This window comes from Trichoderma atroviride, chromosome 4 (genome assembly GCF_020647795.1).
Source record: "Trichoderma atroviride chromosome 4, complete sequence".
NCBI classification, from domain to species: Eukaryota; Fungi; Ascomycota; class Sordariomycetes; order Hypocreales; family Hypocreaceae; genus Trichoderma; species Trichoderma atroviride.
In genome coordinates this window covers 3,402,318-3,426,164 of record NC_089403.1, presented here as the reverse complement: position 1 = coordinate 3,426,164, position 23,847 = coordinate 3,402,318, and the positions used below count along the sequence as shown (strand labels likewise).

Here is a 23,847-nt window from a genome sequence, read left to right as displayed (position 1 = left end):
TCCTTTTCGTTTGCCTCAGCTCTCAGCTCAGGGCGCTCACAAGCCCTTCTTTAGCTCCCGCATGTGGAAAAAAAAAAAAAAAAAAAAAAAAAAAAAAAAAAAAAAGACATGTATTAGAAGATGGGGCGCGTGGCAAATAACTTTCACGTTTTCCTTGCCGTCCGCGCGGGAAAAAAAAAAAGGCACGGATATGTTTCCCAATTCTAACTCCTCGTGTCGTGAGTTTTGGGGAATACCGTAGCAAACAGGGCTGTGTAAACGTTATGCCAACAAGTCTGTAACGTCTGTGACTCATGCGTCCTCAATGCCTCGTTCTTCTCCAGCCATCCAAATCCAATCTGCATGTCTTTCTCACCCCGGATATCTGGAATTACGTGTATGTATGAGCCATGTGTATGTATGCAAACCTGCATCTTTTGGGGTGGCTGCATCAAAGACAGCACTTGTCACCAAAAAAGCTCAATATTGCGCCGCCGCACAAGGCTGATGGAGGCGTGCGCAGTCTGATTCATCATGCCCGCCTCTTTTAGAAGCTAGAAGAAAGAGGAACAAGCATTATTCCCGCCTTCTCATGCCCAATTCTTCCCATCCGTTTTGTCAAAGCTCATTGCGTCATCCTTGGAAACTTTGGTCATTCTCCCCCCCAACCACCCCCAACCATCTTCGCTGTCAAGCCACGTCAGGGGAAACTGCCCCAATAGGCAAACTGGTAAAAGTCAATTTCGCAGCTCTGCAAAAGTTTGCCCCAGAACGGGCGGAAAAGATCCTCTGGATCGACACGCAGCTCTTCTTGGCGCCAGAGCACAGCGAGTTAGTATTACACAATTCAATACATACACGTCGCGTATACCAATGGGCCACTCCGTTATTAGAGAGCAAAATACAAATTCAAAGCTGGCCGTGTTTCGTATGCGCAGGGACTCTATGACGTAACGCCTCAATAATCAGAAGAAATCGTGGCGGCAGTCCCGGTTCTTTGGCTAGTCACGTGACTGAACAGCTCGATGCCACACGCACCGCCACTCTAGCGACCCCACACCACGTGGCTTGCACGAAGAGATGAATTGGAATGCCCCACCAAAACATCAAATCTTTTTTTCTTCCTGAGCTGCTTGGGTCTCTCTTTTTGGGGTGGCTTGTGTTTTTGCGCCCCCCCCCCCCAGACGCCCGTCCCGTCTGGCTTCCCGAGGCACGCGATCTTGGTTACGCCCCGGGTGTGTGGCGCTGAGTTCTGGAAGAAGTTGTGTAGGGCTAACATAAAAAAAAAGTAAAGGTTCAAACTTCATTTTTTGTTTGCTATGTAGTTTGGCATTCAAGACAGAGAAGGCTGTGTCTTTTCTTTGCGCGTCTCAGACATGTGAAAAGTTGTTTTCTAACCCTAGGATGCAAGGGAATGGAAATCAGCTTGCGCCCAGCCCTGCATGGTATGCGCACCACAAACGCAAAAATTTGAATAATGCGAATATGATCCTCAACAATTGTGTTTAACTTTGCAGGAAACTTCAAGGATCAACACACAGTGACGAAATTGTCTGGGGAGGAAAAGGGCACCAAGAAAAATCTTCTGCACGTGTGATCCGTCTTGAAATGCGCACCGCCGTCACCGCCTCTGTTAAGCCGTGGTCTGTGTAGGCGGTCTGGACAGGATTAAGAGGGCAAAAGCCGTGCTGCTGCATGATATGGTAATTATTAGTGGTGCTAGTAGATGCGGCATCACTTACACCTCGTCTAAGCCGCTGTTCTTGTTCGGCGCAAGTGCATTAGCATGAGCGATCATTTTCTTTCTATTTTCAGCAACCCCATGTCGTTAATGCGACCCTTGAAGAACAGAAGGAAGAGAAAAATTAGCATGACAAAACTTTTGACAGATCCAGGTGGGTTTCTCTTTTCCCAGCTTGCCCACTCTGAGCTGTGCAGAGTGGGGGGAGAATCTCAAGGGAGTGCCGGTATATACACACGTAGCGTGTTATGATGTAGCCAGTGGTGTAAATCCTCCCTGGCGGTCCAGCAGCTGTCCAATGGAATGGGCGCAAGGCGATGCAAAAGGTGAAGGAAAACACACCGTCCCATGATGCGTTGTTGTTGCCCGACGCCATACCGCCTGATAGGCACGATACTGCTTCTTACCGAAACTACTTGTGATATAGCTCCGCCTATTGCTACGGCTAGGCAACGCAACATGGATGGAATCGAAGGCTGGTGTGCTTGCTCAGGCACACAAGGTGTAAATCAATAACTTGATTATCCATGCGCCTCTTTCCTGGTGGTGGTGGTGTTGCTGCCGCATCGTAAGGCATGAATCTAGGCTGGACTGTCGTGGCCTGAGCTAGATAGAGGGGGTGCTTCAAAAGATATGTACCGGACTGTAGGACGTAATACTAGCGGCATTCCAAGCCAGAAATGGACCGTTTTGCATGCAAACCAGCCATTGACGATGACTGAAAGGGCGTCTTGTATGTAGGGCTGTGCATAGCCAAGCTGGAGACAAAGCACGTAGGGTTTTCGCAACCTCCTGCTGCCGGCCGACGTACTTGTGCGCTTACCTTACGAAGAGACACGACACGTGCGCAGCGATCTTAGGACTGATGCAGGCCGCATCGCGATCCTCATCTGTGTTGTTTCCTTTTGCATGAACCAGTAATACCGGTAGGAGTATATAAAAAAAGACGGCACATGGCGTCCAACTCATACGAAAGACTAGGCAGATCGACGTATCTGGGGCTTGCGGCCTGAATTTTGCAGCTATCACCGATGGCGGTTACTGCATCGAACTTAGGCATCGCCGCGGACATTGCGGCAGCCTGCTGAGCTTACACTACCGTATCAGTACCGCTTGCTTGCTGGAATATGATATAGCAGGGCGAGGATTTGCAAAGTGTAGGCAGATTCCGGCAGGCTGAGTAGGCAAAGCAGGCAAAGCCGCTTTGGTACTGTGGAATCTCCCGCAAGCGCCTGATGTGAGCTCTTAGACTAGAGCCATGATTTATCATGTGGTTGACGTTTGTACAAGTCATCGTCCCACATCTGCTCTACACTCCCAGTGGACCAGCCGAGTATGAGCTGAGCATCGCAGAACAATACCAAGCTCGTGGTGTATACGGCATAGACTGCAGAATTGCTGAGAAACCCGCACTTACTGGCATTATACCCTGCCTTGTTTACTCATACAGATGCGCATTCGGAACCCATGCGTTGATGGATCGGTCAGCTAAACGAGCGGTCCGATACCGTTCTTCGAAGATTCCACCCGATAAGCAACATGGGGACGCTCTCACCGAGATTTTGAGGGGACTCGAGGCTCTCAAAAGCAGGCCGGGATGGACATGGGGATAGAGACACGGATGCCGTTGCGTAGAGATCTGGCTTCCATCATTGTGCATTGTCTCCATGCATCTCCTCTCTTCTCACGTATCAGAGCTGCAGGACTAACTCGTTTTGCCTTCCCACTGCGTCCGTGGTCGCAGGAGGCCTTGTCCTGTTTATCGTCTTCGGTAGTCAAACGGACCAGTGAGATGCGCTCGGGGTTTTCGTCACGGTGCGCGGGCCGGGGCAAGAAAATTTTCTCCCCCTCCCCCCTTTCTACATCATACGTCTTGCGTGAAAGTGAAAGAGTCGGTCAAGAGAAGAGTGTGGTCGTTGCTACCTAGCGAGCAGACTGTCTCCAAGATAGGCTACCTTTTCGGCAAGCAAGCGCCAGAAGAAAGTGTCCGTGATGTTTTTGATATTCGCAAACAGCCTTTACTAGCGGACAAATAGGTGAGTGGCTAGCCTGGAGTTAGCGAATTTGCTTACCAGCAGTTTAGCTGCTTTGCTGGGGGGGTGCGTGTTGCAAAAAGCCATCGAATGGATCGGATCCCTGGCACTCAGACCAAGTGGGCCTCTTTTTCCTCTTCTCAGCTTTTTCTTTTCTCGCACTGGCATGGCGCTCTGCGTGGCTTTTGCGTTGAAACTGGGGGCGACCGACTGGCTGCCAATCGGCGCCCAAAACTGCTGTAGCTCAGTGCCCGATTCGACAGCCGCAGCATCTTTGGACATCAATACAGCTCTGGTGCCCATCTATTGGGAAGTTATCTTTATGAAGCGCCGGGGCTTGCGTTCGTATGAGTCACCATCCACTTGGTCGGGTTCATACTTGGTAGGATGGAGGCGAAAAACAAGAGGAAGCAAGTCGAGATCGTTTGCAAGGAGGCATCCTGCGGGAGACCAAAGACACGAGAAATTTGTTTGGGCCAGTGTTGGGTTTGATTGAGGGACGGCCCACGAAATGAGAGTTGAAAATTTTTCACTTGTCAAACAAGGGACGGGCAAAAACTCAAGCCCTAGCGGCCTCTAGGCAGCCTCTTTTGGCCACACCCTCCGGGCTCCAGGGATTCTCAAAGGGCGGACGGACCATGGATGCTTCGGGGAAGGGAAGATGAATCAAGGGGGGTGCAGGCTAGCGAGGCCAGGCCAGCACTTTGCCGGGGGCCACTTTCAAGCTGTCTTCTAGAAATCGGCGAGCAGCCGGAGACGTGAGCCGCAGCACCAGGCCGCGCTCCAAAAGCCGGCGGAAGGAAGCAGAGGGCAGCATTTGATGGCGAGGAGGATGCGCTTGTCGTCTGATGTTGTAGAGAATTGTCTTGACCGACGTCACAAAGAAAAGGGGTAAACGGCATGAGCTGAGGCGCAGACTGGGGATACAAACAGACATGCTACCACATCGTAGGTAGTGGCAGCAGTAGTAAGCAGTAATATCTGTATGGACCAGTCAGAACGCTATGATTGCACGCAGAAGGAGATGTGTTGCAGAAAGCGAAAAGTCGGTATAAGCATGTCTGGACCCCATGCAAAAATTGTCGGTATGAAGGTAGTATTGCTTTTGTAAGAGAAAGGGGGAAGAAGGAAGAAGGAAGTAGGAAGAAAAGAAAAGAGTTCGTACACGATACCAGTCCGGGCACTGCCTCTCTCGCATAATTCTCTTGATCTAGACAAAGGGCGAAGGGAAATACGAAGTGCCTGAAGATGCAGGTACAGGTCAGCTCACACAAGAGGTGCGAGATGGGATGGGATCGCCCAACGTACTACTTGAGGATCATGTATCTGCCTCTCGGCTGGGTGATAGATACTTTGTCGTCGTATATGGAGCTGATTGCTGCTGGATGTGGTGTTTCCATACAGTGTGCCGTGCCTGGCGCAGAAGAAGTGCGCGGGAACGGCACGCTGCGGCGGCGTGGATGCTTTTTGGGGCTGCGAGCTCCCGTGGGTTGTGGGACAAAAGCCGGAGGTCCCACCCGGGAAGAACTGGAGATGGAGATGGGCGAAAAAAAGAAGACCAGACTGGAAGCTGGGGGGGCTGACAAGAAGGGCCCGCTTTGTTCGACAGGGGAGTTTACGAGTACGAGGCAAACGCCATGTTGCTTTGGCGCTTTGGCGCTTGGCACGGAGTGGTGTGTGCGTGTTTGTTAGCGCAGTGCTTGTGTGTGATTTGGAGTTGAGAGAGGCTGGGCGTGGTTGGGATTTACACTTTTGCGGTGCCTCAGGAACAGACAAAACCTTGAAACCGCAAAAGGCATGCATGGGACAAGTTCACCGCTAGGTTAGCACCCGGAAGGCCTGCCGCGGGGGCCCCCCAGGCACTGACACTCTGCAGCCGGGCCACTGCCAGTAGAGTGCATTAGGCTATCGGCCGCTAAACGCTCAGCTACCGCTCGCTGGGGACATGGAGCGCCGGTGGCCCGTAATTCAATTTTCGGAAGGGCTCCATCAATCGCCTTTTCCTCCACGTCTCTTTTAAAAGCAAATTCCACCAAGGCATGTGTTATTTGCGACCGTGTAGCTGGACTTGGTCGCTTTGTTAGTGTTTCAGTGTTTCTCTTTTTGTGTTGTCTCTGATTGCCCACCAAGCGGATTCCTTCCCTGCACTGGCCTTTGGGGGCTGGATGTCCATCAATGTCTCACCTCACGCCCTCGCCCACTGGTACCGCATGTTGATCAAGCAAAGAGGAGAAGTGACCAGGGAAAAGGTGAACAGTAGTGCAAAAGCTTGAGTAGAAGAAAAAGAAGCAAAAAAAGAAAGTCTAGGCCAATCACGGCAACGAACATGTTGATGGCAGCAGCTAAGCGGAGCGGGCTAAGAATATATGAGTGCATATGTAAGTGCGGATGCACTCGTGCATGGTGTGTTGCGTGCCACCACCACCAGGAAGAAGAATTCAACTGCTGGTACATGAGCTAACAGAACCAACCGCTCTTTTTTCCCTCTTCTCTTCAAGACTACCAACCACCACACGCCAACGACTGTTGAGACAAAAAAAGAAATATAGTTTTGTGCTAGCAAAAAAATTTTCAAGCAAGGGGCAGGCTCCCCTTGCCGTTGCGCATGAATCCTTCCAGTGTGATCGGGACCAGAGAGGCTGCGTCCATCACACTCAAGCCGCGGCCTGGTAGGCTCGCTTCACCCAGATTGGCGCCGTGCAGACAAGGGGAAGAAGCCACGTTTTGCAGACTGGGCGGTTCTGCCCCTTGTCCGTTTTCTTCCCTCGCGGCCGTTGGTTAAACTCGGTGTGTGTGCGCATTGCAGGCTCCCCTTGCTAGAAAAACAATATAAAGAGAAATGGAAGAAAGCGGCTGGATATCGGTGCATGGACCAAAGGCTGTCGAGACGAGAAATGGCCAGGCTGGGGAGCGTCAAAGCTAAATCGAGTGTGACCTGTACTATTCAACCTGCCTTATGCTTTTTGCCGGCCAAACGGTGACCAGTGCAGCCTTGTCGGTGGCATCTGCCGGTATCAGGTTTTGTATCAATTCTTTATCCCTTGCCTATTGATATGTACAATTGAGACTCTGATTTGCCATGGGCTGCGCAGCACCGATCGGAAATCACCCCATTCGCCAACCCAACAGGGCCTTGTGCGAAGTAGCACTGCGAATTACCGAACAGGACGCCTCTCGGACAGGCTTCGGACGTGCGTAAGCGAATGAGAGCACATGTAGCAGCGGAGCGTACGGCTGCTACCTTTATTTCTGTCCTTTTGCAGTCACAGCCGCATTGCCATGCGACTCTGTTGGGTCATCAATTCATCAAGAGGTGTTGTGCATTTCATGCAGCCTGTCAGATTGGGGGATACATGGATGTCATATGCACGCCCGCTCAGAGATATTGATGGGCATGGATTGCCTATAACAGCTGCCATGTGTACAGTATGACATTACTGCTGATCTCGGCGACTGTATCAAATTACTTTTACCACAATCGTGTAAGAAACAGGATCCGGATTTTTGGCAAATTGGCTAATATGCATCGTCTTTCCTTTCTCGTCCCGTCAGAGCTGCAGCCAAATGTGGCATGTCGTGCGTAAAGTGCTTGCCTTGCCTTGCCCTGTAGACACATGTAATCCCTGATACTATATTAAAAACAAATTAATTAACAAACACCAGCCCCAACGAACCGTGAAAAAGCTGGGGCCGTCTTCACGCAGATACTACCGTACCTTTGTCTCTCAGCACTGCCAATCTCGCTGCAGCCATCTCGGGCTGGAAGTTTCCCATTAACCGCCAGCGCTCGCCCGAAGCTCGGCGCTTCTCAGCTCCTCCCATCACCATGGCCGCACCACCATCACAGCGCACTGCAACTCTGAAGCCGGGAGCATTGCGACGACAAACGCTGCCTTGTGAGCGAATATTACCATCACCAGTAGTAGCACTGCAAATCTATCGATAGTGCCCGTCACACAGCTTTGGCCAAGACGGGCCAATCAGCGGCCTGGCTGGCTGCGGGCAATGCGGCCCCCTCCAATCATTGTGCTGCGCCATGTGACTGCGAACCACCACTCATCGTCGCAGCGATGAGCGAATACTCGTCAGCTAGAGCCATCTTTGCGTTCCTTGACGCATGGTCACAGGGCTGTCCGATCCAGATGGGCGCTTGTCCAAGGGAACATGGTCTGTTTTGTGCGCCTGGGATATCCCGTAGCTCGCTGTTGATTGCGTCTTCTGGGCGCTTCCCACTGTTCCCTCCATGCAACCGGTCATACGTAATACTGGGGGCCGTTGGTTAGTTGACGATGGAGAATGATAAATATGCCCGCTTCCTCTCATCTGTTCTCAGCCAGTCCTTGTCCCGAATAGATGGACGTTGAGGCTGAGGACGGCAACAAAGTGCTGTACTGTAAGCCTGCGCTGGGATCATATGGTACGAGTACGCATTACGCACTGATTATCATTCATGCCAAACACACCTTGTTATTACCGGCGGCGCAAGTATCAGTTCGCGAATCGTCCCCAACAAACCTAAGCCTCGGACCATTGGATACAACGCCTTTTCGTTTTTTCACGGCATCCCAGAAGAGCGTGCGCATAATCAAATAACGGCTCCCATTGTACGAGCCGTCCTAGTCGCCGTGTTGCCGCTAGCATTACTCGCCGTCGTAACAAGCTCTTTGTCTTCCGGGCGCTTTGGTGTTATTACCAACGTATTACAATCAGCCACAACTGGTCTACGCAAGAGCAAAGAGGCCAAGTAAGCCACGGTTCAAAGGGGAAATAAATTCACGGTGAGTGCGCGCGCTCCGTGCATCTGTTGCTGCGCAGGCCTCTAAACGGGAACAGGGATTGGAGATTGCCTTGCACCGATTCCAAGGCATCGACGGCCTCGGCGTTTGACACCTGCCCGTCTGTAAAGCCACCAGCAGGGAGACAAAACAACGATCGGGAAGACGAAAAAGTTTTTTTGAGTTCCCTGTCCCTTGCCTTGCATCACTCACCGAGAGATACCTGAACTGTATCGTGCAAGACACCCGCGGAAACCAGGATTCATACCCCTAGGCTCTATCATTTCGCTTATCCCGTCCCGGTAAATTGGACTGGGGGAGGCTCCAGTGCATGAGAACCAGGGCCGCGAGTCGTCATCCACATTGAGTCGATTTGAGATACTGCCGAAGCGCACAAGTCCGCAGCACAGGCCAGGACAAGCATCGACGAGCCCCGGCAAACGCAGTTGACTTGTCAGAGCGATACGAGCGATACTGTCGAACAGGCTCGCTCGGTCGTTGGTCGTCCACTGGGAGGAGTCACGGCGAAGATCTTGGGAGCCCGTCCAGCTGCGCAAGCCGGCTGAAAAGTGTCCACCAGGCCCCGAGACTACCAAGCTGCGCCGGCAAATCACCATCGAGAGCTGCATTCGGGCTGCCTCCCTTACTCACTCGTCGCCCAGAACCTGCTGGAAGCTGCCGCGCTCGCTCACTGACTGGGCACCGTCGACCACAGCAGCGTTGCAGCGTTGCAGCAGCGCAGACCGACCAGTCGCAGCCATCGCGCCGTCCATTTGCCCGCAGGTTTCCCGATTGGACTGAGGAGCCCTGGATTGGGAGCTGCGTTGGGTGCGAGGCCATCCATACAAAAAGCGCAGACAGACACACAGACACCAGCGCGCCCAGGCAGCGCCTTGGGCTTTGGGCGATAACGCAGGGCCAGTGTCAGCGGCGCTTCCAGCACTGTGTGGGCGATTGTGGGCGCTGCGGGAAGGTTCCACCGCCAGTGACTAAGCCATTTGAAGGCTCGACCGCTACGCGCACGCCCCCTCCACCGCCGCAGGGCCCCACTGTCGCATGCCTGTGCTACTGGCACTAGCGATGCCTGCCCTCGTCTCTCACTAAACTCACTAACGGCCTTCCCTGTCTCGCTGAAGGCTGCCCACCAGCAAGGCAAAAAAAATATTCTGCCACAATATATACCCCGAATGCGTGCCCGCGCTGCATTCTTCTCTCCTCCGACTTCTCTCTCTTGATATCGCTTTGGCCTGTGCCAATGAATCTCATCGCATCTCCACCTGCATCGCTGCCGCAGCTATCCATGCACCGTCGACCCTGAAGCCGACGCCTCCCTTGCCTATACATCCACAATCATCTCATCTCACCCGCCAGGCCGCAACGTCGGACTCTGGCTCGCCTTCCGCCCGGGAAGACAAGACGAATAAAACCATCCTGTTGTAGATTGGTCATGTTTGACGCAAGACGTAACTGTTCTAATAATTTTTACTCTTCCGACTTCATACCAAGGTGACGGGCTTTTTTATTGCTTCTTCCTGTTGCGCATCCTCACGTTAATACACCATAATTCCCTCCATCTCCCCCAATTCACCCCCCCTCTGAGAGCAGATAGGAAGACAAGTTTGAGCATCTCAAACCTCCATCAGCTCTCACCCAGCCTTGCTATTATCCGTTGGACGACAGCAGACAGCAACCTCATCGATATACACCGCCGACGCACCGCAGTTCGCTTCGTTGGTTGCAGGAAGAGGTTGAGGAGCGAGCGTCATACCGCGGACATCGCAGAGGAAGCCGTCACAGACCAGAATGAACTACCCATCACCACGAACGCCTGGATCGACCCCGATCCACGAGTGGGAATACACACGAATGTCGTCCGCCACTCCAACCCCATCACCGCGGCCAAGCTGGCTCGAGACGCCTCGACGACCAGCCACCCGAGCAGCTCACAGCCGGGCCAGCAGCTATTCTCAGGGCGGCGCATCTACGCCTCGCGCTCCGGTAGATTCGCCCCGCTACAACAGCTCCGGCCAGTATGCCACGGTTGATGTGAGTCCCAAATATTTTTCGTCGTCGCGCGGGCCCTCCGGGTCGTCTCAATTTCCTGCCTGGCACGACCGCCGATTCTCTCACACCTATGTCCGGGCTGCAACTCCGTTTGGAGAATCCGACGAGGACGAGATCTTCGAGGCTTCGGGGCGTACATATGTGCTGCTTGCCGAGTCGCGGGCAAAGGGTCGCAGGAACTCGCATGCTTATGATTATGAGGGGATACGGTACACTAATCACGACGACTACCCACAGGGCACCGCAGCCTACTACGCCGACTATCGTGATGCCTACGACTCGCCGCAGTCGCACATCCCGGCCTCCCATGTCCGCCCTCCCACCAGCCATGGCCACACTCGCCGTTCGTCGGCAGCGGCAAACGTCCCGCAGAGGCCATCCACCGTCCGTCCATCAGCACAGGCTTACCGCGCCAAGGCCGCCGCCGCCGCTTCTGTCCCGTCACCAAAGGCCACCGAAGCCGATGCCCGAAAGCACCGGATTCCGACGGGCTACTCCCTCAAGAACTGGGACCCGACAGAGGAGCCCATTCTCCTCCTCGGCAGCGTCTTTGACGCCAACAGCCTCGGCAAGTGGATTTACGACTGGACCGTCTACCGAGCCGGTGCCAGCTCTCCCATTGCCGACATGGCAGGCGAGCTCTGGCTTCTTCTGATTCAGCTCTCCGGCAAGATCAAGCGTGCGGAAGACATTGTTGGTCGCGTGCGAAGTGCCGAGAACCGAGAGATTATGAATGAGTTTATCGAGTCTGGCGAGCGTCTCACAGACAAGCTTCGCTCGCTCCTCAAGGCGTGTGAGGCCCCCATGCTCAAGGCTGCCAAGAAGAAGCAGTCAGGCCTGGGCAAGAACTCTGGTGTCGAGTTTGTCGATACTCTCTTTGGCCGTGACCGAGAACTCGCCAAGACAGAGAAGTACATGCAGAGCTTGAGACTGTTCAATATGAGATTCGATGCCAACTGCGAGGCTATCCTAGCAAACCCATCCTCCTAAACTGGACGACCCCTTACCATGACTTGGAAGCAACCCCAATTGCTTTCATTTTTTCCAATCCAGGATGACAATAACCCCAGGAAATTTATTCCGGGATTAGCCCTTCTTCCCCAAAAGGAGATGCCTACGAATTTGCCCTGGACTCTTCCAGCATCTCGCGTAACCTTTTAATCTTTCTTTTTGATGTTTCACCAAATTGGCAACTTCCCCTAGGATTCCGGACCGTCGAAGTTGGATATGGGCCTACTCCACAGGATGGAAAGGCCAGAAAAGACAAGAGATTGTACACTAATACTGCTGTTTGCTGTTATCGTTCTCGTCCGAGGATTTCCTATGGATACCCAGTCTTACGGACTCTTTATTTCTTTTCCTTTGTTTCTGAACTCGGCCTCCCGGAGCGATGAATGGCTTTTTATGCCTTTTTCCTTTTTTTTACTATTTTCCTATTTTCTATTCGGCTTTTCAAAAGAAAGATTTCTTTATGGGCGACCTGTACTACCACCAATGAACACGCGGAGGAGACACCGAGACACGGGGCATTTTTCCATCTAGAGATACCCAGCGTTATCATTTCGGGCGCGTCGCGAGCAAGATGAGGAGGAGAGGAGGAGCACAACACAAAATTGGCGACGACAAGGTGGCGAGGTTGTCTGATTTACATGACTTTTTTTTTCCTTATTTTCTTTCTTTTCTTTTCATGTCTTGGGTTTTAATGTGCTGTGGCAATATGGATTTTTACAGAGTGGATTTTTTTTTCAGAAATTGGGAACTTCTAGATGGAGAATTTTAGTATAACCGCACAATGATGATGGCTTTGTTTTATGAGCGCAAATATATTTTTATCCCCTCTATTATATATTACTTTCAGGATCTGTCTCATTCATGTGATGCCATGCTGGTGACTTGTGCTTCAACTATCTATTTAATTCCTGCTGCAGGATTTTGTGGAGTGGTGAGTTAGGGGCCAGGCCCTGCATGCAGGTCTGGTGGATAGATGTCTCGTTTCTTTCATGTAAAAATTCTAGAGGCCGTAAATGGATGCACACGATACACATTCTTATGGGGCGATGACGTTCCATGTAGACAACAGAGTCGCGTTGAGAGACTGTATCAGCCCACCGTTACAATGTTAAACATGATGTCTTGGCGTGGCGTTTACGCGTTCTCAGGAATACTGGTTCTTCTAAATGCCTTCTATTCACGTACGATAGAGGAGCGGGATGAGGTGAATGTCGGTTGGGCCTTGGACATAATCCCATGGGACTTGTGGCGAGTTAGAAGCCGTTTCTCAGTCAAGTTATCATTTTGTTATTCTAGCCAGCTTTCTAGTGAGCAAACTTGCGAAGGAAGCCAAGCTGAGGACAGTTCCTGACGAAAAAAAAAACTTGCGTCGTATGCGTTCGGAGGCTGTGCTTTGTCTCAAAAAATCCCACTGTCTCACGGGTAGGAAGCAAGAAAATGTCTTGCGGGCGGTGATCGTTGGCCACTTTGAAGTATGACAAGACAGCCCTCTCCCCCCTCTGTATACATAATTACTACTAGTAGTATGCTATCACGAAGTAGTACTATTTTCTGTCTCGGGATTTCGAATCTTGCGGTTCCTTTCCATCTGCAGCATGACGGCAGAGTATGCAAAAAGCCAGCCACGTTGTCTCATTTCGTCAGCCTCTTACTATCCGTGGAAGAGGGTATCAGGCTGGAATGCCGTGTAGTAAGCTACCGTCGACAGTATGCACCTTCAATCAGCCTCACTCTGTTATGGGAGCTGAGCCGTCCATTTTTTTTTCTCTTCGTAGCTCGCATAGGTACCTATGCGATGTTGGGCTGACGTGGGAATAGAGAGTGTAAGAGATGATAAGGCGCTGTTAGTACCAATAATAAGGAATAATAAAGGTAGCAGTAATTTAGTATAATCAATGGACCCAAAGAAGAGCCGAAGGACCTGCGTTGTACGACACGATGATTTTTTTTTTTTTTTGCGCAATTGAAAGAGGGGAAAAAAGAAATGGGCTCCATGTTTAAGCACACTCCCCTCCATGGTTTTTTTTTCATTCTCTCTCTCTCTCTGCGTATTTGCTTCTATGACGGGTTAGGCCTCATGCGGAGAATGTATTTTTTTTTCTCCATCAGCGACTTTTGTTCTAGTCCTTCTATATGTTTGCTCTCTCAAATGGTGTGCTTTCTATTAGTGTCTGCTGTTATACATCTCCTCCACCACCGTCATTGGAATAACAGAAAATCGGGCTCATTTGGGTCTCGGACTTGGGCGATACCGTAGAGAGCTGATGATTCTGCTCTGTATCACCGCATGCTCGTTTTCAATCCTCGAGTAAGAGGCGTAAATCGTCTGCGCCTGTTGGAGCCACAATATTGTGTCACTGAGGAGAGACACATCACCTCACACCTACATATACGCTGCTGCGTTGGTCGAGCTTACAAAGGAGCTGGCATCACACGGCAGAAAGCAGAGGATTCTTCTCCTCAGCCCTGTTTTTTGGCCACACAGATGATACGTAGTTGGTATGTACATGTATACTGGCTGCCTTGACTGGTTTTTCTCTTCATGGAATACAGGAAGAATATTTGCGCATTGGCGCGTTGGCCGCTCTTTTCGCTTCTGTCCACGTCCAGTTTGTTACCCCTCTCGCGGTTTTTTTAAAGCCCGGTTTGGGTCTATATGGGCATGAATAACATGTCATAAATCCGTAGTGCAAGTACAGTACAGGGCGTTTGGCTCCCAACGGCAGATGCACAAGTTCAGGTTGGGCATCTGGCTAAAGAACAGGTAAAAATAAACCCAGGCAAGGATGGGGCCAGTAGTTTCGGAGCGCCCCGAAAGCCGCGATTACCCAGTGCCCCCCTCTCAAAACAACGTGGGCTGCAGAATTGCTTTTGGTTTAGTTTAAAGACGTAACCACCAAAAAGCATGGCTGAGTGGTTATATATGGGCGCTTCTTTGGTGGATGACTTGCATAATCCTACTCACCTGACAGGCTGTGGATGAAAGGGTGCAGTAGCAGCAGGGAGGGATTTGCCAATCACAACTCCACCTGGTTTAATGGCCTGCGTGTGTACAAAGTGGGTGCAACAATCTGCGGTAGATTTTGCTTTTTCCTTTACTTCTTCTCCATTGAATTTTTCTCTTCTTCATTTGTTCATAAGAGTGGGTATATGTGATAAAAAGGACGAGCTGAAGAAGGATGAGACCTTTCCGGTCGTGGTTCATGCCGAGGGGCTGTGTGCGTGCGTGTGTTACATCATGGCAAGGATCCCGTCCAGAAGAACCAGCAGTCCCAAGACTTCGGATGAGAAATGCAGGTCCATGTTGCTCCATAGGGCTATGGCAGAGACGAACTACTGCAAAGAATGGAGAGAGAGAGAGAGACAAAGAAAAGAGGGCATCGTCAGAGCACCCCCCCCTATGCATGACTGCGTGGGAAGGAATCTGACGTCTTACATGCTCACTTGGCTGAGCATCCCTCCATCCATACATAACATCCATACACGGCTGATAGTCATCATCAGTCATACGCGACGATTGCCAGTTTGGAATAAACCACCAAGGCTGGTACTGTGCGGGCAAACCAAAGACAACTCCTTCCCCTCATGATGTAACCTGTTCAATACCAATTGTTCCACAGCTGCCAGAGTGTTGTTACTACTACAAGAACCAACGGGCAAAAAAAAGAAACGCTCATGCGCTCGGCACGCTGCATATATTGGATTCTCCCTACAGGCGTACAATTGCATGCTGCTCAATGCCGCTAAAGACATGCGAACCGTTCAAAACCATGCATGTATCCCAGTTGCTTTCCAAAAAAGGGCAAAGTAAACCTGCGCGTAGCCGAAAAGCTCCCCCCCCCTCGATGGTCTCTCTCGGCCGGCCAGATGCATCAATTGTGGCAAGTAATGCGAGAGTTGCCGCTCCGCCTGTCGTTCTCCTCTTTCGCTTATGTGCGTTTTTTTGTATTCCGTAATACTGCTTTTCCTCTTTTTTTTGTGTAATCTTTTATGCGTTTGCCCAGTTGGCAGGAGAGCCGAGATTGGATATGGCTGCCGAGCCATTCTCCGGCAGGGCTCGTCGGCGCCGGCTGGCTGGCGGGGCCGTTTCGGAGGTGGGAAAGCGCCGATCGATCGGAGCATTTGTTCGGACGTGGATTAGCTGGAGAATAAAAAAGGAAAGAAAAGTTGAGAAGAAGAGTATTGTGTGATTGAATAGGGGGGTCTTGCGTAGATATCATTCATTAGATACCAGCCTCTTGTACTGGAGTCTTTCTAAAAAAAAAAAACTCACATTATTTCATTTTCCATCGAATCTTTAATAGAGTAAGCAACATAGTTCTGCTATACAGGAGCGTATCTATCATGTTGATATGCCAATGCTGTCCATAATTCTCAACGCGGAGATATCCGCATCTGATTCGTGAATGTTACGCATGAACGCATACATCGATTAGAGGGAATGAGGCAATAAGTTGAAGTCTAAGGGAAATCAAACAACAGTATGCGGGATACTAGCGTTGTAGAATATATATGTATTAAACTCCACTGTGTATAACTGACGTTATGTTTATCAACATCAACTTGAAGTTGTAGACACAACGGCGAACTAGAGATACCAGCCCAAAATCCAAAATCCCAACACCGTAAAGACCCAGCCAGTGAACCATAGTTTACCTTCAGACTCAGATTAGCTCACGTGCAATATATCATCTACATTGTCCATTGTCATTTGCTCTTAGCCGATACCCATATCACACTTGGAATACGCCATATTGTAGCAATAAACGGTGAATATGTTCGTGTAAAACGGTAACCGATAGCACGGCATGAATAATGGGCTGGCATTCATTTTCAGTAGCCAGTAAGATCGGTCTTGGTTGATATTAATTTTTTTATATTAATGAGAATGAGAGACTCATGCCTGTTATGCCTATAAATACGAGAACTGTCAGAGATATATGCACAGCGTACGCTCTAGCAATTCCCCCTTCAGCTGCATTGACACCAACAGCCCTATTAGTATGTCGCGATTCCACCATCTTCTATATGTAGTGTAAGTATAATAGAAGAAGAAAAGGCCATGTTCTTGTCCAGAGAATATAATATAGGATGGAATTAAGCAAAGGTAGGGCCATCAAGCTGATGGTTTTGCCTCCAAAAGAAGCCAAAGGCGAATATCGCACAGCGAATCGTCAAAGATGAGCCAATAGGCCATCTGAAGCATGTAAATCTAAATTTCGGGCCGCATATGTATCTTGTATATTTAGTCGTTTATCGTCGTATCGGAAAGGTATCATTAAAAATCGTGGATGGCTAGCTAATTTAAGCAACGTCAAGAGGTGCGTCAAGAGGTTTGTAGCCGTATATGTTGTGGAAAGGAAAATAGGAGTGGAACTTGGGCAAGCCGTTTTCTTCCGCAATAATAGACTTGCGGACATCGACAAGGAACATTTCAATCTGAATGGCAGTCCATCCCAGTCCAAGCATAAAAGGTCGTCTAGCCAGCCCAACAAGACCCCACATGATGACGTCTCGGAGGATGTGGCCGCACTCTTGAAGACGTCTCAATTTGGGCCACGGGCCGTTGGGGCACTTCAGATCTATCCGTCGAATACCTTGGAAACCGGCAGCGACTAGCTCATCCTGGACGTTCAAGATGGCATGGATGTTGGAACCAAGGGCAGCAAGTCCATCCCCCAGGAATCGTAAGAAATCGCGCCAAGCGTATGGCTGGTTACATGACTGGTCGTCACAAGCAGCAGCGTACTGAAACTCTTGAACTTCAACGTAGCCGCCTGGTTTCAGATGCCTAATGGAGAGACAAAGACCAGTTAGACATACTCATAGCAAGGTTACAGAAAGGGGCGTTTAGACATACTTGTAAACTCGGTTCCAAAGCTCGGTTCGATTTTTTATTGAGTGGCAGGTATGACGAATATGGATATAATCAAAAGAGTTTTCGGGATATGTCCATCCAGCTTCATGTTCGATGTCATCAACCACGAAAAGCACGTTCTCGGGTACCCAATCAGGTTGGATTGGTGATAAATCCATGCCATGGAATTGTGCATTAGGATACATGTCAGCCACTAGATTCAAGGATGTTAGAATTATCAGAATTATGTAAAAGCGCGAGCATGACAGAGATGAATAGGCAGGAAAGTGATGCTTCAGAACCGCTAGGGCACTGAGGCATTCTTAAGCCGTTTCGTCAGGAGTTACCAACATTCAATCGACCATTTTCCAGTTCCAGTACCTGTTCAACATGTACCGTTAGCACAAGAGTCGATTCTAGGAAAAACAGAGTCCGAGAGGGAGACAACAAATCTTCTCAGAGAGTAAGATTTCTGTACATGCTCTAGACGAACACACCTAGATCGAGAACTTCAGCACCAGGCTGCAGCAGCCGCTCATGAATGGGAGCGTAATAATAGGCTCCTTCGCAAAGATGGATGGTCAGGTTGTGCTTGAGGTCGTCCCGATACTGCTCTGTCTCGTCGTTGGGGAAGTTGTATTGCCCAGCGTGGTACGCATGATAGCGTAGGCCACCATCGATGATATGCTGGCGGATACTGTCGGTAAGGCTACGCGTGTCATCCCATGTCTCGTCGTCAGGAACGTATTCGCCCTGTTCGAGGCTTTTAATAAGATGGGCGTTCTGTGATGTGCCGACTGTGATGGCTGAGCCGGTGGAGGCTGGTGACGGAGGTCGTGCGTAAGTGTTTGGGACCGGCCCGCTGCTGTCGTCTTCGAGCATCATTTTGGATGCCGAAAGGAAAGAAAGGGGTTCGATTGAAATTGCCGAAAGAGATGGTTTGTAGAGAAATAGCCAGGCAATGGCGGGTATTGTAGGATGCGTGATGATGTCTGTTAGAGGCAGCAGGTGGCTGATGAGTGCAGAATGCAAGTTGAATATGTCAAAGAACCACCATCCAAGGAAACGAGTTTTCAGTGATTGACAGATGAGCGTGACCGGTATACGTGTGAATACAACGTTGCGAGCAACTATTGGCGCTCCCGTGGCCTCCTCCACATGCGAGATGGATGTGCAGCCCCCGAAACACAGCAGATGGCTAGCAGCTGTGGCGTCTCGACAGCTGCTGTAAGGGATAGAGTTGTCGCCAGGGAAGAAACGGATGGGCGAATCGTCTAGCCTACCGGGGCATCGCCAGCTAATGTACGATTCTCGAGCGGCTCTTCTCAGCGAGATGGCGTGGATTTGCCAACTAGACGGCGCTAGGCCCGGCCCACGAAGACGACGACGGGGCCTGCGAAAAAGGACAGGCGGCCTGCTCCAGCGTCGGGTCACGGTGGCAGTCTCTTGCAGTAGCGCTGCCAGGGCGGCAGGGCGGCGAATCTTGCTGCTGCTTCGAGGCCGGTACCAAATCTCGCAATCTCGCATGTGGCAGATTCGTAGCCCCGTAGTAGAAGTCGTCCGGAGCACTGTTGGCCTTCCAGCTTGCCTCACAGCACGGCCAAGGCAGGGATCCGAGTCAAAGGGAAACGAAATTAACGAGCAGGGTAATGGTGTAGAAGCACTTGGTGGCGGAGTACCTATTAGGTACGGTATTACAGCAGGAACCACGGGGAAGATGACATTGACAGGGATGGGCCTGGGCCAATGCTGCATAGAGAAGCTAGACAAGTTCGACGCCGGCCACCCACGGGTCCGAAGCTGATCCTCGATTCTAGTCATCATAAAATCGAAGAGACAAAGAAAAAGAGCGCAGTTGAAAGTTCAAACGGGTTTAGCTAGAGTGATTGTTGAGTGATGACGAAGCGGTTTCCTCTGTTGCAGACATGTGGGAGTCGTTCATTCGAAAAGGGTAGTGGGTTCAGGCTCAGGTCGGATCCGAGGACATGGCACTGGTATCGTGTAATACCTAAAGCCCGGGAGGTGTTGCTATGCTCTCGGCTGGATATCGATGCTCCGTATTCCACGGGAATTTCAACAATCTCTCTATTTCCCGCATAAACACATCTTCGGACCAAAACTTTATTTGGTCTGGACGCCATGGGCCTCATAAGACAGCTCCGCTGGCTAATGCAATCGTTGGGAGGGGAAGTACGGCGCCCGCAGCGTCATGCTCCAACTGAGTCTGGCTGGCGAAGACGAGTGTTGGCGCTCCGGCTCATCCAGTCATTGCTGCAACCTCCGGGCACTAGCCGAAAGTTGAAGCAGCGATTGCACCTCAAATCGGTCGAAGTCTGTGAAAATGGCGTGACTTTGCTGCAACAGCCGAGTGGCGGTTGAATTCTGTGATTCTCATCACTAAGTCTATTTTGGAGCTGTAGATGAAAGTTTTGAGTCTCGTCCCGGTCATCACTACTACTTACAGTGCAAGTAGCCACGGCAGAGCCCAACGCTAGGTGGTACCGAGGGAATGGGTCTGGCGCACTGCGGCGAATGATGGCTGATGATATTCTTCTTCGGCCGGCGGCGGGCTTTCTAGAACTGCTTGGCTGCCGAGCCAAACGGCGTGACTTGGCGCGGTTAGTTTCATTGTTCCGCCGGTTGGCGAAATTTTGCAATTTGTTGTCTTCCGTCTTCAGATGTACATAGGTACTATGCACGAATGCGGTGGATTCGCCTATTCTGCGCAGAATTTGTGACGACCGAGACGGTGTTCGGAGAGAGTCCAAAGTCGGCCGAGAATGCTGGGCTCACACCAACTTGGGAATCACTTACGGAGCTAATCCTCCTCCTCTGTACCTTCCATGCACGCCTCTTCTGGAAGCGCCTTCCTGCCACATTACTTCCGCATCTAGCAGCGGCAACTCACAGAAGGAGCGCCCGTACGAAGAAGTGCCTGCCATGCAAGCAACTTCCCTGCAGAGGTGCCATCGCTGCGGTTGCAACAGCACGTGCATGTGCTCCGTACGACAACAATGAATTTAGTATAAAGCCTACTCTCTACCTGAATCGTTGTACTGTATCTATTATTTACATCGTGCAGACCTGCAGTTTTGCCACCAACCAGTAGCTGCAGCCGCCTCGTTTGCTGCTTCTAGCTCGTCTCACCACAAGGTGCAAGCCTGGGCCAAAGTTTGCTCATTCCCACACCAACTCGTTTTCTGTCCGACGCCAGCCCGTGCAATCCATCAATCTTCTTTCGCTTCGATGTATGCCTAAATAGGTTCAAGGTATGCATCCATTGAAAGATCTCACGCTGCCTACCCGAGAAAGACACGGACAAGGATGAAATCTTGTCTGTTCTTACTAGATCGCCGGATAATATATGACAGACAGCATAGCACTCATTTGCTGGCATAAAGATGCCCTACTAAAGCAGCCTAGCGATCCATCAAATCCGAGCATCTTTTGCTCTCACTGGTTCCACATAGACAGCTCTATGGCCCCCATTCCCACTCCTGGCACGCGTATTCCTACAAACTAAGAATATCTCGAGGCCGGCCTGGACACTTTGTGCCCCGACCCGACAGAGAGGAACGCTAGACAGCGCCTTTGTTTAGCTACTGATCCACCCTAATATTGGCCAGCATTGACAATTTTACAGCTCCATAGTGGCACCAAGCTAGGGATGCTTTTTAAATGGATACGATATACGAGTACCTAGGAATTGCACAAAGTTCGGACAGCTGCAATTCCTCTCCTTCCTTTAGTACAGAGTTGGGTATGTCTTCGCCTCTTCCGTATTAGTTGGTCATTGTAACGCATGATTTCTATTTGCGTGTTAGAGGCTGGTTGGCGGAACATGGCAGCAACGTGGCCGAGACCATCTACAAAAGTGCTTATGCCTATTCCGGGTGGCTTTGTTATGCAAGCCTTCGGCAGGGATCCATTCGTTTTGATGGCTGCTCAAGCCAGGCCAACATGCAGAGACATTTTCATATTCGTGCCATGCTGACTGGGGCTCACGTACTTTTAGGGTGTCAGTATTAACATGTGATTTTCCATTGGGACACATTCTACGTTGATGAAGCGTCAGTGTCTATAGCCCTCCGGCCAGACTGTGAGACTCGCTTTATTGTTCTGAGCCAGAAATAGCCTGGTTTGTTAAGCTTGCGATGAGAAAGCGTGCGTTCATGTGCTTTGCTTCTCAAATTGGAAAAAAATCCTCAAGATGCTTCGTTCCTACAGAGTTATTTGCTATAGGCAACTCCAGTTGCTTTATCAGTCGTCGGTCACTTCGCCGGATCAAGGTTAGGAGAGCAGACACTCCGGAGCCAAGTTGCAGATTGTTCCTCCGATTTGTCCTTTCCAAGCTCCTCTTTGATCACTGAGGTCTTTTTTCTTCCTTGTCGCCTAGGATTTGTACACGCTAATACCGCCTGTTGGGTCAAGGCTTTGCGTCTAAGCGGATTGATGGATCACCTAGACTCATCAGCCGCTATACGGTCCGAGTATTGCCCCGTCTGACAACAGGTGCATGGAGAATTTATCACGCGTATCCAGCTTACCAATCACTAAAGATGATTCATTCTTTACTATTCGAGTCCTATTCTGCGTCTTCATGGTGACGTGTTGATAAGTGTGAGATAGAATCGATGGAGTACTATGACGGATATAACCAAGTCATCGGTAGTAAGCCCTACCTATCTTACGGGAAAGTAGGGGAAAGTTGAGTACATTCGTCTTATGCTGGCTTTAAACATGAAACGATATGGATACCTACAGCAATTATAGCCGGCTTATCACTGAGTTATAGTATCGGAACGGGCCCAGTATGTCCCCCGACCCGGCATAGTGACACCTAGCAATTGCCTTGTTCTGAAGAAACACTTATGCCGGCATATTCTAAGCAGTAGCTTCATACATAGATGAAGATGACAAAACAAAATGAGACTAATCGTGACCTGCGCAGGGGCTTATAGCGAATCACAGCGATACGTACTCTTGCTGCCAATACGGCCGTGAGCAAGAGCTGTAGGCCAAATTTAAGCCCGAGAGGTAGAATGGGGAAGATGGTTGTTGGGTTGAAGCCGTTTAATTTCTTTGGGGGGGATCCGGGGCTGGATGTTGCTGTGTCGACGCAGGAGCAGAATCGGAGCGTTGAAGTAAGAGCTGGGGATGGTAGGTCGTGTAATACGTGTAATTGAGGCAGCCTGCATTTTATGGGAGCACTATAATGATGTGCTCGGCATTGTTTCACAATACGTTGAAAGTGCTGTTGTGTTATTTTCTAGACATGTATTTTAACAATAATACGTTATACTGTTGAAGAGCGTTAAAATTGCTGTGAAATAGGAAATTCATATACGCTGCAGTTACACCACATCAGTGTAAAGCCTGAGGGGAGGCTAAAATTGCTGTGAACATAGTAAGCGTGCGTTATTATGGTGACGAGAGTTACTATTTCATGCGGGCTATGACATTAAGCTCAATGCCTCGGAGAAAATAAAAATGCTTTTCATAGAATAGGTCAGCGCCAATGGTGAAGTCATCGAGAGTCGTAAGGACCGCTTAAGCGATATTCCGCAGTATAGACTTGCGTAGCCGCAATGTATTTACGGAAAGTCTATAAAGGTTTATAACTTAGAAAAGGTTCTTCTCAAAGTCTAAGGAGAGCCAAGTGTCTGGCGCAGGAGATGGCTAACTGCCAAGAAGAGCACTGGTATATAAGCTTCTTGGTATATTCAAGTCCCAGAAAAACCAGTCATACGCAGTGTGGTCCCTAGCAATATCAGAATCACGGCTTCAAAGAGAAAATTCATCTTCGCCTCACATTATTAAGCGTCCAGACGCAGTTCATTGGAGAGTTGTAGATAAAATCCTAGCTCCCGTGGTCTTTCTAGGGTAGCGTTAGTCGGCTGACAACAAAGTATAATGCATCAACTTAATGATACTATTGGGAGGTGATATTAGAAAAATAAATAACTGAGTTTCTCTTTAGTGTTCTACTTACACGATGCGTTGCTTTTATTTTATTTTTTAAAAAAAAAAAAAAAAAAAAGCAGTACATAGACACCGCTTGAGTCGACTCGATGCTGCGTACTTATTGACGGTAGAAATTGTCACTCCACACTAATCCCACCAAATACTTACCAAGAGAACCATTATCTAGGTAGATGTTTCTATACCCAAAATTTCCATAAAAAAGCATTATCATTAATTCACAAATTTCATATACAGCATCTTTAGCCAAAAATAAGTATCGGTCTTTTACTAGAAAGAAAAAATTGTTGGTTCTGATACGTATTGCTCCTGACGTCTACAGACGCTCTTTTCTTCTATTCTCGCTACCCAAGAAGGCATCTCAGCCCTATTTCTGAAAGATCTATAGCCTTAGCGTGCTTGCTA

At 49.9% G+C, this 23,847-nt stretch overlaps 6 protein-coding genes across 6 annotated transcripts; 2 read left to right on the top strand and 4 right to left on the bottom strand.

Annotated features, from left to right (window-relative positions):
* Window positions 1-2,988: 2,988 nt before the first annotated feature.
* On the top strand, window positions 2,989-3,333 carry TrAtP1_008480 (uncharacterized protein; the record flags this gene model as incomplete). The annotated part of the gene is made up of 1 exon (XM_066113920.1): window positions 2,989-3,333. One exon carries the CDS (start codon window positions 2,989-2,991, stop codon window positions 3,331-3,333), a length of 345 nt encoding a protein of 114 aa, XP_065970010.1.
* Window positions 3,334-3,741: 408 nt separating this feature from the next.
* Window positions 3,742-4,056, bottom strand: TrAtP1_008479 (uncharacterized protein; the record flags this gene model as incomplete). The annotated part of the gene is made up of 1 exon (XM_066113919.1): window positions 3,742-4,056. One exon carries the CDS (start codon window positions 4,054-4,056, stop codon window positions 3,742-3,744), a length of 315 nt encoding a protein of 104 aa, XP_065970009.1.
* A 379-nt stretch (window positions 4,057-4,435) lies between these two features.
* TrAtP1_008478 (uncharacterized protein) lies at window positions 4,436-5,556 on the bottom strand (the record flags this gene model as incomplete). The annotated part of the gene is made up of 2 exons (XM_066113918.1): window positions 4,436-4,734; window positions 5,502-5,556. The coding sequence occupies 2 exons, from the start codon at window positions 5,554-5,556 to the stop codon at window positions 4,436-4,438; spliced, it is 354 nt and encodes a 117-aa protein (XP_065970008.1).
* A 4,775-nt stretch (window positions 5,557-10,331) lies between these two features.
* On the top strand, window positions 10,332-11,582 carry TrAtP1_008477 (uncharacterized protein; the record flags this gene model as incomplete). Its single annotated transcript, XM_014086784.2, has 1 exon — window positions 10,332-11,582. One exon carries the CDS (start codon window positions 10,332-10,334, stop codon window positions 11,580-11,582), a length of 1,251 nt encoding a protein of 416 aa, XP_013942259.1.
* A 2,967-nt stretch (window positions 11,583-14,549) lies between these two features.
* TrAtP1_013356 (uncharacterized protein) lies at window positions 14,550-15,294 on the bottom strand. Its single transcript, XM_066115881.1, has one exon. It carries the CDS (start codon window positions 15,109-15,111, stop codon window positions 14,638-14,640), a length of 474 nt encoding a protein of 157 aa, XP_065970007.1. The 5' UTR covers window positions 15,112-15,294; the 3' UTR covers window positions 14,550-14,637.
* Window positions 15,295-16,479: 1,185 nt separating this feature from the next.
* Window positions 16,480-19,869, bottom strand: TrAtP1_008476 (uncharacterized protein). Its single transcript, XM_014086783.2, has 4 exons — window positions 17,958-19,869; window positions 17,812-17,841; window positions 17,464-17,674; window positions 16,480-17,394 (listed from the first exon to the last, which is right to left on the bottom strand). Exons 1-4 carry the CDS (start codon window positions 19,282-19,284, stop codon window positions 16,908-16,910), a joined length of 2,055 nt encoding a protein of 684 aa, XP_013942258.2. The 5' UTR covers window positions 19,285-19,869; the 3' UTR covers window positions 16,480-16,907.
* Window positions 19,870-23,847: the final 3,978 nt, after the last annotated feature.

Excerpts from the sequence above, each read along its gene's own strand:
- TrAtP1_013356 (XM_066115881.1), bottom strand. The coding sequence starts at position 15,111 with ATGACTGATGATGACTATCAGCCGTGTATGGATGTTATGTATGGATGG.
- TrAtP1_008476 (XM_014086783.2), bottom strand. The coding sequence starts at position 19,284 with ATGATGACTAGAATCGAGGATCAGCTTCGGACCCGTGGGTGGCCGGCG. Across the intron at positions 17,675-17,811 it reads TGGAAAATGGTCGATTGAAT|TGGCTGACATGTATCCTAAT; the intron begins GTTGGTAACTCC and ends CCTTGAATCTAG. Across the intron at positions 17,395-17,463 it reads CTTTGGAACCGAGTTTACAA|GCATCTGAAACCAGGCGGCT; the intron begins GTATGTCTAAAC and ends TCTCTCCATTAG.